Genomic DNA, 15,732 nt, shown 5'->3' on the forward strand with positions numbered 1-15,732 from the left:
TTATTTGTAGTAATCGTAGTATAATTGATAATAGAATAATTATATTGTCTATGTATTGTCTAGGTAGGACTACACACAGGATTTGGCTCGTTTTAGTTTGACTCGACTCTAATCCGAGTCGAGTTGGAGGATATTTTTCGCGCCGAGTCCTAGAGTAGACCTCAAAGATGTCTGTTTCGAGTCGAGTCGAGTTTCAAAGAAAAGTCGTCGTGCCCATCCCTACTAATGAGAGCTTAATCGGAGTTAAGCGAAATCGAAAGTCACACTATTTATCTAAGCGACCCCGAAAACTATGAATTCGACACTAATACCGATCATTTTCTAGCAATCTTTTATATGTATCCCCCTCCCATTCACCATAGGTAACCCGACAGCACTCTTTTTCAGACTATAAGAAATTTGGTTAAAATTACTCTAGGCCAGTGGTTCTCAATCTAATTCCTATCACGATCCCCTTTTATCACATCCTCTTGCCAGCGACCCTTTTATAATTTGTGTTTTATAATAAGCTTGTGTGGGATTTTTAACATACCGGTACCTATTTCTATAATAGTAGAATCCATTTCTTGTTTATAGTGAACAGTGCCGTGGCATGGAAAATCAGCGCTCGGGGCGAGAGTATACGACGATGTCTCCGTACATATGAGTGAGGTCGACAGACTAGCTGCGAAGCGCCACCATGGTTGGCACGAAGCTCAATAAAATTTTCAAAAGTAAACCCTGCCTTTCCTTGATTTTGAGCACATTTTATTACGTTTGTCCTTCTATTTTATACATGTGCACATGCACTTTCCTATAGGGATGCACGCGAGACGTCTCGTCTCGTCTCGCATTTGCGATACGAGACACGAGACGTGAGTGAAAATTTTATGCGAGACGCGAGACGAGACTAAATCATGCGAGACGAGACGCTAGACGAGACTCGGTTAAGTCTCGCACGAGAAGTCTCGCGAGACTTCTCGCAGTCTCGCAACATTTATGAATTACATTTAATTGTATATTTAGTAATTTTACATTTATTGAGTTTTCTAAGTTGAGCGTTAATGCCTCCAGGAACAAAAAAGTGATTGGGGCAATAGACATTTTATGAGATTTATTATTAATCAAGGTTAATTTTCAGAATTAAAGCCTTCTTTAGTTTCTAAAAAAGAAAAGCTTTGTAAATTGGAAATTTATTACAGCATAGATTTAGGACTTTTTTTTTTTGCGACACAAACACATACATGCGGGCACGCACGAATACATGAACTTCTATTTTTGGTCTAAAAAGCGAATAAGACTCCCTATTGCTGCGAAATGTGATATTTCTGTTGTTTCTGTCTTTTTCACTTTACTACTAGTGATTAATGTTGGGGGATGGCGGGGAAATCCCCTCTCGTCAAAGTTTATCCCCGGCCCGGCTCGCAGAAATTACATGATATTTTTACATGGAATAAGTATTTTCTTTCTATATATTTATCAAAAACATCCCCCTCTAGTTCGGAAGTTTAATTCAAATACTGGTTTGGCAGGATGTCCCTATAGGTCTCGTAGAAGATGGTAGGAATGGTCCTATATTTGTCAGTAATTGTATTTTCTAGATCTGGCAGTATAAGTTGAAAGCGAAAGTTGATAAAATGCGATAATCCAACATTGCTACAAGTGCGAACGAACCAAAAGAATTGGGTCGTATTGTGTTGTGAGGAGTTCTTTTGTTGTGTACAAGCGCTTTTGGTGGTATAAAAACATCTTTATACTGGAAAATCACCCTTCAAGGAAACGACCAAATGTGTAAATGTTGATAGTGGCAACGATATTTTAGAAGAGCCAAATATTGCTGGACACCTCTAAGCTGGAAAACAAAGTTGGATCCAGCAACAATTTATGCTGGTTTTGCTGTAAATTATGCTATTAATTTGACGAAAATTAATGGTCCAGCGATCAAATTCCAGCACAACTTTTCTTTTAATTTGGAGCGGAGGGGACACAAGTTCGAATACCATGTTGAACTCTAGGTTCCGTCTCCTTAGGATGTTATGAACATTCATCCCATGGAAAGCAATGGCAAACCACCATTCACCTTGCGAAGGGACTTTTACGTGAAATACCTGCCTTCGGACAGAATATCACATCATCATTCATTAACAGACATAGAATAACACATTGCAAAATTTTGACCTAGAATATATGCGAGACTGCGAGACCATGCGAGAAAGTCTCGCGCAAGACGCGAGATGAGACTCAAAATTTTATGCGAGACGCGAGACGAGACTTCACATTTGCGAGACGAGACCTTACGCGAGACGAGACCAACGTTTGAGGTTGCGAGACTAGACGAAACTTTTCCATTTTTCGTCTCGTCTTGTCTCGCGTGCATCCCTACTTTCCTAACATGAGTAACACACTTCCTCCGAAATTTGTGCCCCCTTTTTTCGGCGCCCGACATTGACAGTGGATACAGTAACTGTACTATCTATATTCTCAACGACGAAGGTGCTGCTTCAAGATGGATGTTAAACTCCTTCATTGAAGAGGCCATTAACGTATCTGATCTAAGTCCACAACTTCTTGACCAAATAATAGAATGATCATGCTACAAGTCTTTGCAACTGGTTTTCTGTAACGAAGACTTGGACAAGTTCTGCCTGATGAGGAGAGAAGAATATCCTGGTCTGGTATCAGCTGCTTTAAAAGTAATAATTCCATTTGCTACATCGTACTTGTGCGAAAGTTTTTTTTTCATGGTAAACATTAAAACAAAGACAAGAAATCGCTTATCAGTTGAAAATAGCTTCACAATGTTCGTCACGAAGATTGAACCGGGCATTGCTGCACTAGTGAAAGTACACCATGCTTAGGTATCTCATTAGGTTTCAATTTTAATTGTATTTCAATGTGCAGGTTTTGTTCCATGTGTATTTTTCCAGTATTTCTATATACAGTTCTCATTAGTATCATAAACGTTTTTCATTTAAATTCATTTTTAAACAACTCTGCACCCTTTGGCAATGTTCAGTAGACTTATTTTTTATTGTTCTTTACAGTATGTATAAAAAATAAAAGTATGCCTATCAGAACAAAATTCAAAATAATTTCCGGTATTAGATTCTAACTATATTTATATCTTCCGCTTATCTTCGCGACCCCCTAGGGGCCACGACTCCCAGGTTGAGAAACCCTGCTCTAGGCATACATGAGTTATGTTGGAACATACATACATACACTTTTATATGTATTAATGCAGATAAGAGAGAGTTGAGAGAGAGCGATTAAGGTATTACCGCTCTCAATCTCTATTCTTTACTTTTGCGATTCGTGAATTTCTTACGTGACAGTTTGGGGCTAGCTAGTTTTTTGTCTTGAACCACGATCCGATTTTCGATATTCTCTACCTAAATGCTGTAATGCGAATATTGAGAAGTTACCTGCGTATGAAAATAGCTGAAAATAAATACATTACATAACTTATGGATTCGGATGGATTCGGAAATATGGTCCTACACGTAAAACTGGTAATTTACGATCTTCTGGTTGTCCGCATGTGTCAACCGAAGCCGAAGATGCGAGATTAGTAAACGAAACCCGTTTAGACCCACTAAGGACGTCTAGACAGCTAAGGGAAGCTTCTCTTTTTCCTGGTAGTAAGCATACAGCTCTGCGAAGGCTTCGTCATGCTGGGTTACGTGGCTGTGTTGCTGCCGTGAAGGAAAAACTCTCAGACGACCACAAAATTTACCGTCTCGCGTTTGCACAGGCGAATGTGGGTCGCAATTGGGAAAACGGAGTTTTCTCAGATGAATCCATATTTACAACATGAAATGAGGGACGCCGTTTTGTGTATCGCCCGAGAGGCACCCAATATGACCCTGGATGTGTTGCTGCTTGAAATCGCAGTGGCCATGTATCTATTTCATGTTGGGGTTGGATTTTCAGGCGCGGAGCAGAACAGCTTCACAGAATTGAAGGACACCTGGACAGTGCTCAGTACTTAGATATTATGAGTAATATCATGGTGCCATCTGTACGAGTATTTCCGCCTGATGGTGTAATTCAGTTCCAGCAAGACCAGTCACCAATACATACTTCCCGTGTGGTTCAGGAATGGTTCGCAGGGCAGCCTGAGATTGATTTAATTGACTGGCCGCCTCGTGGAGCAGACCTCAATCTCATGGAAAATATGTGGGCAGAAGTGAAGCGTACTCTAAGGGATAGTTGGCCTGAGGCAGATCCACCAAGTACCCAGGATGACCTGTGGCATCTTGTTTCCGAAGCATAGCTGGAGGTAGGGGAAGGAGATAAATTTGTCACCCATTTAATAGATTCCATGCCCAGAAGAATGGGGTGTGTAATAAATTCAGAAGGGTATTGGACACAATATTAATGTCCCCGTGCCTTAACTCCCGAAAACAGTCCTTTTCAGGGCTACCTAAACGCTTCTGAAAATATTTCTAGAAGTAAACCACTCCTTGAATCCGATTTCTGTGCAATTCTACTAAAAAAAAAAAATCTCTGCAGGCTTTGAACTCAAGACGACCTCATTAACAAGCCCGTACTCTACCAGTGAGCTAACATGAACACACAAATCCAACCTGAAGAAACACGACTTTCAATTTCCGGTATTCCATGACACTGATGGTCATATACTTTGCAAATGTTGTATTCAACTTGGGATATTCCGCAACACATAAACAAAGCGAGAGAGAGAGAGACAGAAAGAGAGAGAGAGAGGGGGAGAGAGAGAGAGAGAGAGAGAGAGAGAGAAATGAATATACAAAAGCATATTCAACGTATTCTAATGAGACTCTAAGTAACGATATTCCGTTCTAAAGAGAATTTGTGTTTCTTCCCGTGACGTTAAGGGGATCGCGAAAAGTTATGTGTCTTGAACCAGGATCCGACTTTGGATACTCTGTTTACACACTTTCTATATCCGTAGGAATATACTGTATTTCACGAATGTAAATGACATGCTGTATTGAGAATATTGAGAAGTTACATCTGTATGACAAATAGCTGCAAATAAATACACTACATGATTTATTTATTGCTAGTGAACGAGTTTCTTAACTTGTATTTAACATTATCATATATATAATACAGACCTACTGTGAACACCTACCTATTTCAGATGTTATATTTTAAACATAATAATTACTACACTCTGCAATGATTATGTTATATATATACAACTGATGTATTTAATGTCATTATTTTATATAATTTTTCATGCATTGCGGAAAATATAATTTTTAAAAAAGCACTGGCCATGACGGGATTCGAACTCACAACCTTATGATTTGAAATCCAACAGCTTACCAGTGAGCTAACACAAGGACTTCTGCTAAGGTACTTTTAGCGATGTATAACGGTTCTCAAGAAAATTATGACATTCATACCCACTAGAAACGCTGTTTTTGTTCTACTTTGACTTTTATTTTAATACTCAGGTGATAATTATATTCTATGTCTTAACTTTGAGCATTCTTTTACATATGGAAAGATTCGTTTACGTATCTAAATGTTCCATCACGTATGGAGACCTAAATGACAAACATGAACTGACATTAATACAAAGTTTCGAAATATTGTATCATTAAATATTTCAATCAATGTTTCTTTTTTTGTACACTTGGTAACAAGTCTTATTATATTTAAAAGAAGAAAAACACATCTGCAAACTTTTTCCCGATTGCAAAGGCTGGCATGGAGGTTCGAACCTGGTTTACTATTTCCCGAAGATACCCGAAGTTGGACTTTGAAAATTTTTGCCTCAAAACACCAATAAAGAATGCGCTCAACCTTTTTGAGACAAGGTGTACATCCCAATGAGGTAGTGACGTGAAGCTTTACATAAAACTACCTTATAATGACTTGAGTGCGAAAAAAGTCGGTAATGTGAGGAATGTTCTATGGGAAATTTTTCATGGATGAAAAACTGTCTTTAGCAAAGCAGAAATCGGTTTATTCACTCACTCATCACATTGGTTTGCTAGTTTCCAATGAGATAGGACGTGAAATCCTGCATAAATGTACCTGAGTATGGAAAAAGTCTAAAATTTAAGGAATGTGCTAAGGGACATTTCTTATGGGTGAAAACTGTTCTTAACCAAGCAGAAATCGGTTCACTCATTGACTGGCTCACTCATAGCTTTGATTAGGTACTTCACAATGAGATAGAGGCATGAATCTCCGCATGAAGGTACCTTATAATGACTTGAGTATGGGAAATGTACGATATGTAAGGAATGTGCAATGAAAAATTTTTATGGGTAAATCTGTGCTGTCAAGCATAAATCGGTTCACTCACTCACTCATCACATTGATTTGGTACTTCCCAATGAGATAAGACGTGAGGATCTGCATAAAGTTACCTGAGTATGGAAAAAACCCAAAACTTGAGGATTGTGCTATGGGGAATTGCTTGTAGGCGAAAAATTGTCCGTAGCCATAAGGGACTTCTCAACTAGATAAGGATGTGAATGTCTACATAAAGGCACCTTATAATGGCTTGAATATGAAAAGCGTCCGAAATTTAAGGAATGTGATATTGAATTTTTTATAGGCGAAAAACTGTTCTCACCCAAATAGAGATTGGTTCATTCACTCACTCGTCATTGATTGGTTGCTTCCAAATGAGATAGAGACTTGAAACTGTATAATGGTACCTACCTTACGTAATGACTTGAGTAAATAAAAGGTCCAAATTTAAGGAATGTATTACGGGAAATTTTATGGGCGAAAAACTGTCCATAGCCATTAGGTACTTCTTAATGAGATAAAGATGTGAAACTCTCCATGAAGGTACCCTATAACGGCTTGAGTATGAAATTTGAGGAATTTGCTATGGAAAATATTTCATTGGCAAAAAACAAAAAAATGTCCTTACAATCAGAAATCGGGAACGACTCCGTTATTCAACACATCGTGCGCATAGTGATAATGTTGTCAGTCGTCAGAGTGGTCGAGTAGGTGCACTCCTCACTGGTCTGTAGGCTATCACGTGCAACCCTTGGTGTATGGGATCCAGGGTCCGATTCCCGGTGGAAGAGCCTTTGGTATCTTAATTCTCCTCGATATATCTGTGTTCGTGTCCCTGTTGTTCTAGGTTAATAGAAAAATGAGCTAAGCTCTCTGAGAAAAATCCGTTATCCGGACAGCGGTATATTGTACACATATACGGGGTTATTATGTTTACTACAGAAATCAATACTTAGCATACGTTATGCATATGCTACATACGTACTGCCCTCTTTTCCGCTTAGATGTTACACCATGTCGTTGCAGGATATCTGATATCTAACAGTCTTCCGTACATTACATACGTATACGTATGTTGCGTACGTCAGGTATAAGTTACATACGTCCAAGTGTATTTGAGATCCTGACCGCCTATATATAGTTCTTTCGTTCGTGCGGAAAGTACGTTCATTCGGAACACTTATACGGAAAGTATGTTTAAAATATACTTTTTCAGTTATACGTTTAGTGTACGTTAAGTCCAAAAACTACAGGATTTACATATGTAACCAACGTTTTTACGTACGCCACATATATTTTCTCAGTATGTGAGTAAAGCAAGGGAAAGCTAGTAATAAGTAGTTAAGGAAGTTAATGAGTCACGTTCTGTGAATCAGTTAACTTTTACAAGAACTTGGTCTAAGTCACGAACATACTGCCGTAAATTTTGTGGTTGCAAACCCACACAAGGAAGGCCAATATATATATTTGTCATTTTTGGTGAATATTTTTCCTTTATTGCAGTCATTGGTATTAAATAGATATTGAAATAAATTTGATAAGTAAGGGAATGTAGAGGTGGGGATATTTAGAATTAATGAAGTTTTCGAAGAAATGAGAAATCCAATTGTTCGACTTTTATGTGAGACTAGCAGTAAAATGTAACCGATTTCGTAAATACAGTATATTGATATCGCGAGTTGCATTATGGTTACCATAGTCGTTATGTAAAATGTTCATGATGCTTCGTGTCTATATCTGTGAACAGTGTGCGAATCTCTTACATATCAGCCTTTTCATCAACATTAATTTGGTGTATTTGCATTTCATATTTCTTGAATTTTCTCAGCTGGGGGCTTTGCTCCCACACCCCTGCTTTTGCTCGTCCTACTGGCTCACACTCTTAAAACACAATTCTACGGAATTTCAAGTTCTTTTTCCTGTTTCAACTATCTAAAGGATAAGATTTTGTATCCCAGGAAAACGACTACTTAAATAACAAGGGGACTTCTTCATCCCCTTTAGGCTCCTTTGAAGTTAAATATATTCACTTTTGGCAATTTTTCTGTCGGTTAGTCCCGGAAGGCTACAATCATGTCAAATTTCATCATTCTAATCTTGCTGTAAGTGCCTAAACATTTTGGGGTGTAGAAGACGTTCCATATAAATGCCATGGGATATGTTTTTCAGTTCCCAATAAAACCACTTTAAAGTTGGATTTTTTTTATTTTTAATAATTTACTTAGGTAATACTAACGAAAGCGTACAAGCATACCAAATTTCAAGTTCTTATTCCAATTCTAAGTTCCTAAAACATGAGTTTAAGTACATTTAAATAACATGGGAAAATTCTTCATCCCCCTTTCATCATTTCAACTTTCCACGTAAACCGGAAGCCCCCCTTTAATTTATGTTAATTCATGTATTTTATTTATAGTTAAGATATGTTGATGGCAAATATAATTAAGTTTACAAGCTATTTGAAAGGTGTATATTATTGGAAAGAAAGCCCGAGGGAGTATGAAACTGCGTATAATGCGCGTCATGTAATGAACTCCGTAATTTCGCAATGTAGAAGGCTAGAGAACAACTAAGTGTATTGAAACATCAGCAATGTCTGGTGATGTAGCATCGAGAATTCAGAATTAAGGGTTTTGGGGCTCTGTTGGTACTCTTCGTATTTAGGTTATGTAAAATGAGATGTTAGCGATCGTGATTTTGCAGTTATGAATTAAAATCTCGTTTGGACATAACTCTCTGACAGATATTTAATAGAAGATATTCTCCCCGCTGGTCTAGTGGCTAACATGTGTGCCTTCTTTGTACAGGGTCTTGGGTTCGATTCCCGGTGGGAGAGCCCTTGGGAACTAATGTTGCATGTGACACATTATGACTCCTTTAAAAATGTACAAGTCTAAATTTAAATCCAAGAATATGCCACAATTGATAATCCCAATATACGATATTGACATGGCGAACTACAAAAAGAAGTGATATCTGAATAAAAACACCAGAGATGCAAAAAGTGCAGCTAAGTTCGTGAGCCTCAAAAAGTATTGAGATGAGGATGGATGAGCCAAGTTCCTTGGCCACTGCATCTGAAATGAGCATTGGAACTTCGCCCGAGGTGTCAAGGAAAATGATATTAGGGAACCTTATGGATAGTGGTGGTGGGCGTGGTGTATTTGCGGCCACCACCAACCTTAAGAATATAAACTTCGCTAAGGCGCTAAATCACATATACAGTAATGCCGGCTAGGCTAAAGAGACGGTGATGATGAGAGATGAATGAAATGAAATGAAATGAAATATGTGAGTTTTACGTCCCACGGTTATGCCGGTTAGGCTAAAGGAAACGGTGAAGATGTTTAATGAATGAAATGGTGGAATGAAGAAAGTGGGAGGAAACGGGAGAACCTCGAGGAAATCCACGCACGCGGTGCTTGTCCACCACAAAGTTAACTTGGTGGGAGCAGGGTTTGAATCCGGGACCGCATGCACCAGAGATGAACGCACTATCACTGAGCCACCGCGGCCTCATAGACATCTTGATGTACTTGAATATGTTAGACACCTCGCGCCAAGTTCCAGTGTTCGTTTCAGATGCAGTGGCCAAGGAACTAGGCTCATCCATCCTCATCTAAACACATTCTGAGGCTTGCGAACTTGGTTGCACTTTTTGCGCCTCTGGTGTTTTTTTGTTCAGATATTATTTACAACGCTATTCGGAGTAAATGTTTTGTTATCTTATATTTTAGTAATATTTCATAAAAGTCTTGTCATATGGAGTAGCGATACCTCCATTGAATGAAGGGAACAGCCTTCTCCCTCTTTTTTGTGCTTCTAAATATGTTTCACTTATTCAAAAACCTTTTATTTTATTTTTTTTTCGTAAAATGCACTTTCTAGGAGTAAGAAGTCTATTCACTGGCTTGCTGCAACCAAGCGCCGCACCGTGTTCACTTTTGTCCTATACACTCCAATCTCAAGTAAGAAGGATGTTATTTTCTAGAAATGCCGATCAGACACGAACTTCACAAATGGAGAAGCTATCGAGGAAGCAGTTGAATCTGTGTCGTTGAATACTTTCCTTTATTGCATAAGATACTGTGAAAACTACTGTTGTGTCCAGTTCAAGTTTTACGGAGTTTTCCTTTGTAGAGCAAGAACGCAATTCGCTCATACTTTGTTATAACGTTGTGATACTTTATATTTTATCACTTTACAGAAAGTAGAACATATTAGATTTCCACACTTCTAGTTATATCTGTGCAAATGAGATGACCACAGATCGGCTAAGCGATGATTATTCCAACTTCACGGACTCGGAAATTTTGTCTTGCATAAAATTATACACAATGACATAGTTCAACCAGTCAATGTGTATTCGTACTTGAATTTTGTCATTTTTGTTCACTGAATGTTGCAATAAATTAAGCTTATTTTTTTAGCAGGCTTATTAAAACTTTACCTTACCTAGCTATATTATCAGAATATAACACTGGGAATTTCCAAAGTACTCATCATAATCTCGCAAAATGGCTAACCAGATGTTCATTAAATGATAAATGACAATATTTGCGATACAAAGAAATGAGTGGAATTTCTCAGAAATCAATGATAAATAAATCAATTAGATAATAAGCTACTTGAATAATCCCAAAGGCATCTCCATTTAATTACTCTCTAAAAACATTCTATTACGTAAGGTTCGAGACTCGGGTGGATGAGTAACATTGCCATGACAATCATACATACATAAAATTCATAGAAAAATGAAGAAAAAAATATTAGAGCTATTGATTAATATTACAACTTTCCTTTATCAAAGCAGTAATAATTATTTAGAATATACGAAGAGGGTAGCAAGTCAGTGAACAAAGCCAACAACATTGAACTGCTGAATTTGATTAAAGATTATGATTCAAAACTTGCCAACCATTTACCTAACGTACGGACTTAACTGGAACATCCAATACAGCTAAAAAAAAAAGAAAGAAAGACTGTAACAGAGATAATGCTTGATGAAATAAGGATGAATTTGTCAGTTCTTTCTTTGTTGCTATATTACTTGATAAAAAACTGACATATCAAGTAAGTCGCAATTTGGAACACCTAACACTGCATGGCCATGGTAGTAGAAGAAAAATTTCTATCATTTGCAGACGTTATTGTAAATCCGTCAGCTGCAGCTTCGGACGAACACGCATTAAAGTGAAAATACATATTTATTTTAACGTCCCACGCGTATGCCATTCTACGAATATCACCTGAAGTTCTATTTCTTGATAAAAGGATATGTATATGTAAGTCACTAATACAAATTTCCTTATCCCTTTATATATTTTGTGGTTTATTTCTATTTAATCCTTTGTTAACGCGTAAAATTATTGATACCTGTGTATATTCGGACTGTGCCATATGTATAATAAGTATTATCATCAGAGTTTTCTATATCTAGCAGAATATAATTTCCTTTCTATTTATAATTTCGCTGGACGTTTGGCACGTTTACAAAAAGAGAACTTAGTGTTCGTCAATGAAAGTTTAGGAGATTTATTTTCAAATGATAATTTGTTCATTTCTTAAATTTTGATTTTGATTTTTGGAAATATATTTCTTCTGCATGTTACCAAGAAAGCATACGTTTTCTTAATAACAAAGACAGTTATTTCTACTTGTGCAATTTCTAAAGATATACGACAAAACATTTGGACATAAATATACATTATTCCCGATTCTTAGTTGGGGCCGCAGTGGCTCAGTGGTAGAACGTTCACCTCTGGTGCTTTGGGTCCCGTGTTCAATCCCAGCCCCCGCCAAGTGAACTTTGTGGTGGACAAACACGTGCGTGGGTTTTCTCGGGGTTCTCCCGTTTCCTCCCACTTTGTTCATTCCACCATTTCCTTAATTCCTCATCATCACCGTCTCCTTTAGTCTGACTGGCATAACCGTGGGACGTAAAACTCAAAGATTTCATTTCCTGATTCTTAATTACATTAATACTCTCGCAAACGCCTTCGAAATTTATATGGTTGTGGTAGTGTAGCGACATTTGTTTGCAGCACTAAATAATATATACTGTACTGTACTTTTTCATTCAATGTGTTGACCTCAAATATGTAAAAATATGTAAGAGATAATGCAGGTTCATCAAGTAAGCTGACAAGACTACTAATCTGCTAGTTGTATTGCAGAATAAAAATTTAACTTCTATTTATTACTTGAAACGTTATATAGATAGATAGATAAATAAATAAATAGTTGTAAATAAATATATATGTATCACTTTACTTTTATCCTCCCCTAGGAAATTGATAGAGTAGAAATGTTTAGTTCAAGCAACGAAAAACCCATTAATGTAACTGGAGAAATGACTGTAAGGACAACATTTACAGGACAACAAACTACACTTAAAGGTAAGCTAAACTCAAGTTTTATTGTGTGTACATCAATATTTATTTCTAAGGAAAGATAAAATTTGCAGTATATCTAGCGTGATTCTAACCGTTTATCGGGGTAATTACTGGTAGCTGTGACCACATTATATATATATATATATATATATATATATATATATATATATATATATATATATATATTGCTCTGCATTGTTCGTTACAGATACCTTTTATTAATGATGTGAGAGTATGTTCAGAACAATACTATTTAAAAATATGTATTATGTTACGGTACATGTTCATATGCAATAGGTTTGCATTTCGTAAAATAGTAGAATATTTCTTGATACATAAGTGCGTTGAAATGTTCCTACTAGGCTGTTCTTATTTTTCGAATCCCGAGGCTGTAACTTGTAAGTTTAGAACGGATAGAGGAAGTGACACCATATTTTACATAGGGATGATGAAGGTAGAACTGCATCTGTTTCTGTATAGTGCCATCATGGTCGACATCTTGAAGTTCTCCATTTGGTTTCAGGTCGAATTTGCTTAATAGGAAGCAGTGATATGGCATGTTGTGAGGTGCTTATTTCACAAAATATACTGGTCTGACGTTATATCCAACTTCTATCTGACCATTTAAAAGTTAATACCTTAACAATATAGGTTCATTATATCATAATTTCCTTTCTAAATTTAAAAGATACCTTTGTCACAGATTGTATACTGTAAATGTATTCAAAACTTAAGGTATCTAGGGGCATAATTTAACATTATTTAAATGAGCTAATTTTTCTCATGAGTTACTATGGGCTGATGTGGTACCATTTTAGGGGTAAGAATGATAATATATATGCCAGAATGAGAAAAAGTTTATACCCTAGCGATGGTTTAAGAAAGGTTCTTATAAAATGTTGAATCTATAAAATCTATTATCGTTTGTATGTGTACATACAATAATAAAATTAATGTCTGATCAAATATGATGTTTTCCAGTTAGTTTTACAAAGATGTATAATTCAGAACAGAGGTGGTCATTTTTGGTAAACCTCACTCACGCTCACACTCACCCTTAGCTACCCTCACCCTCAATCGACTACCTCACCCTCACCCTCAACTACTCCCTCACACTCACCCTCAATCGACACCCTGGCACTCACCCTCAGCCACCCTAATCTTCAATTGACTCCCTCGCATTCATCCACCCTTACCCTCAACCGAATCCCTCTCACTCACCCTCAACCGCCCTCACGATTCTCATTCAAGTGATGAAATTTATATTTTATAATATGCATAGGTGTGCATTGTATCTATGGTACATTATTATTTATATTCCAAATATATCATAGATGGCCATTTGGCCCTGGGCTCGCTCGTTCTCGCGCTCACTAATTTTACTTGGGCTCACGTTAGGGCTCAGTTCTTTCAGTTATGCTCGCGCTCGGGTTCACTTCTCTCAGTTGACCAATTTGCAATAATGGAGATTAAGTGCCAGTAATAAATCATTAGTGCTGTTCTTGCCTTCATTAATTGGTAGGGTAATGCAACTGGCAAAAATTGAGTTTCTTTTTTCTGGGAACAATATGTGGCTTAGCAGAATATTGCACCAAGCCTTTCACATACACACACACACACACACACACACAGATATATATATATATATATATATATATATATATATATATATATGAAAGGCTTCGTGCAATTGTAGTGCTAAGTTAAACCACACATTGTTCCCAGAGAAAAAGCGCAATTTGCCAGCTGCACTACCATATATATAGGTATATGCAAGTTATTTGGGAACCTGGGACTCCGCAATAATGTTCACAATCGTGATCCATAACTTATAATTCAATCAGACTATCTTTTCTCCCTTACTTTGAAGCAATACAAGTTTAGACTTTTGACTTCCCTCAAAAGCAGTTTCTACTTTTAATTATGTGTTTTAGAACATATTGTCCTGCTAGAATATATGAAATATGAACATTTCTAAATTTAATTCGAATTTAAAAGTAAAACATTTGAAAGTCTGAGCTGATTATAGCCTGCATTTTGCTAAAACAACACCAATTAAAGTTAATGAAAGTTCAAGTAAGATGTTTGTGAATATGAAATTTACGTCATAACAACACTTTTAGTCTAGAAGGTATGTGTAATACTTTTGAAAATGATAAGCATAGTGTGGTTCTAATTTTCGATTCACCTTTATATTTCTTTAAGTGTATAAAAGCCGGTCTGTAGTTACATAATATAACGAAAAATACTGCATTGTATAAATGACTCCGTTAAAAGAGAAAACGCATTTGTCAATTTACGAAGCTATCGTGAAATTTAGGATGTTTCGTGTTCATTCGGAGCTAAATATTTTTTTCAGCAGAGAGATTATATGAGATTTCTCTCGTCCCGAAAGCGAGAACATTCACAACTTATTTGCAAGGTAACAATGGATATAAGTGTATGGAAACAGCTGTTTAGTCAGGTATGTGCTAATCTTCACTGTAATAGGAACTAATATGTCCGCAATAAAATATTGAGACAAACAACACCAAAATCTAGTTGCGGCAAACGCACGCCATTGTTTCAAAGTAGCTTTCGAAAATAGACTTTAATGAAAGGAAGGATGGGTGTGTTTTCTTGAATGTTGATTTGTAACCTTTCTTTCTAACCCATTGATTTATATGAGGTGGTATTTTTCTGTTATATTAACTTGCTAAAATTCTCGTTTATTTCAAAGAATAAATATAATATTTCCTCATATAAATTAATTGACTGAGAAACCGTTATGGCGTCGATATTCAACACTATGAAGTGCTACTCTTGTTTGTTGGTATTTACAAAACCTACAATTAATATAATACATATATCGATCCACTTTTCTATGAACGCACAGTTTCATTAGTTGTTAGTATATAAATTTCCTACCTTGGAAATTCAAGAGGTTTCTTTACTCTACGATCTTAAGGCTGCGTCCAACACTCGGAGTGCGATTAGATTTTCCTATTTATAATAACATTGCATATTTCTTTCCAAAATATTATGAAAACTGTTTATTTTATACACTTTGAAATTCGTCCAAATGTTTGTTAGCATTAATATTGCATATTCAGTTTTATTT

The 15,732-nt window shown here is 36.6% G+C and overlaps 1 protein-coding gene across 2 annotated transcripts in view; it reads left to right on the forward strand.

Annotated features, from left to right (window-relative positions):
- Positions 1–15,732, forward strand: part of Apoltp (Apolipoprotein lipid transfer particle) — a 6,186,292-nt gene that overhangs the window by 4,724,181 nt on the left and 1,446,379 nt on the right. For both annotated transcript variants that reach the window (XM_081762641.1, XM_081762640.1), the window contains exon 48: positions 12,527–12,635. In XM_081762641.1, coding sequence (XP_081618767.1) covers positions 12,527–12,635 — 109 coding nt within the window. The remainder of the gene's footprint in view (positions 1–12,526; positions 12,636–15,732) is intronic.

Source organism: Thermobia domestica, chromosome 6, assembly GCF_964235325.1.
Source record: "Thermobia domestica chromosome 6, izTheDome1.hap1.1, whole genome shotgun sequence".
Taxonomy (NCBI): domain Eukaryota; kingdom Metazoa; phylum Arthropoda; class Insecta; order Zygentoma; family Lepismatidae; genus Thermobia; species Thermobia domestica.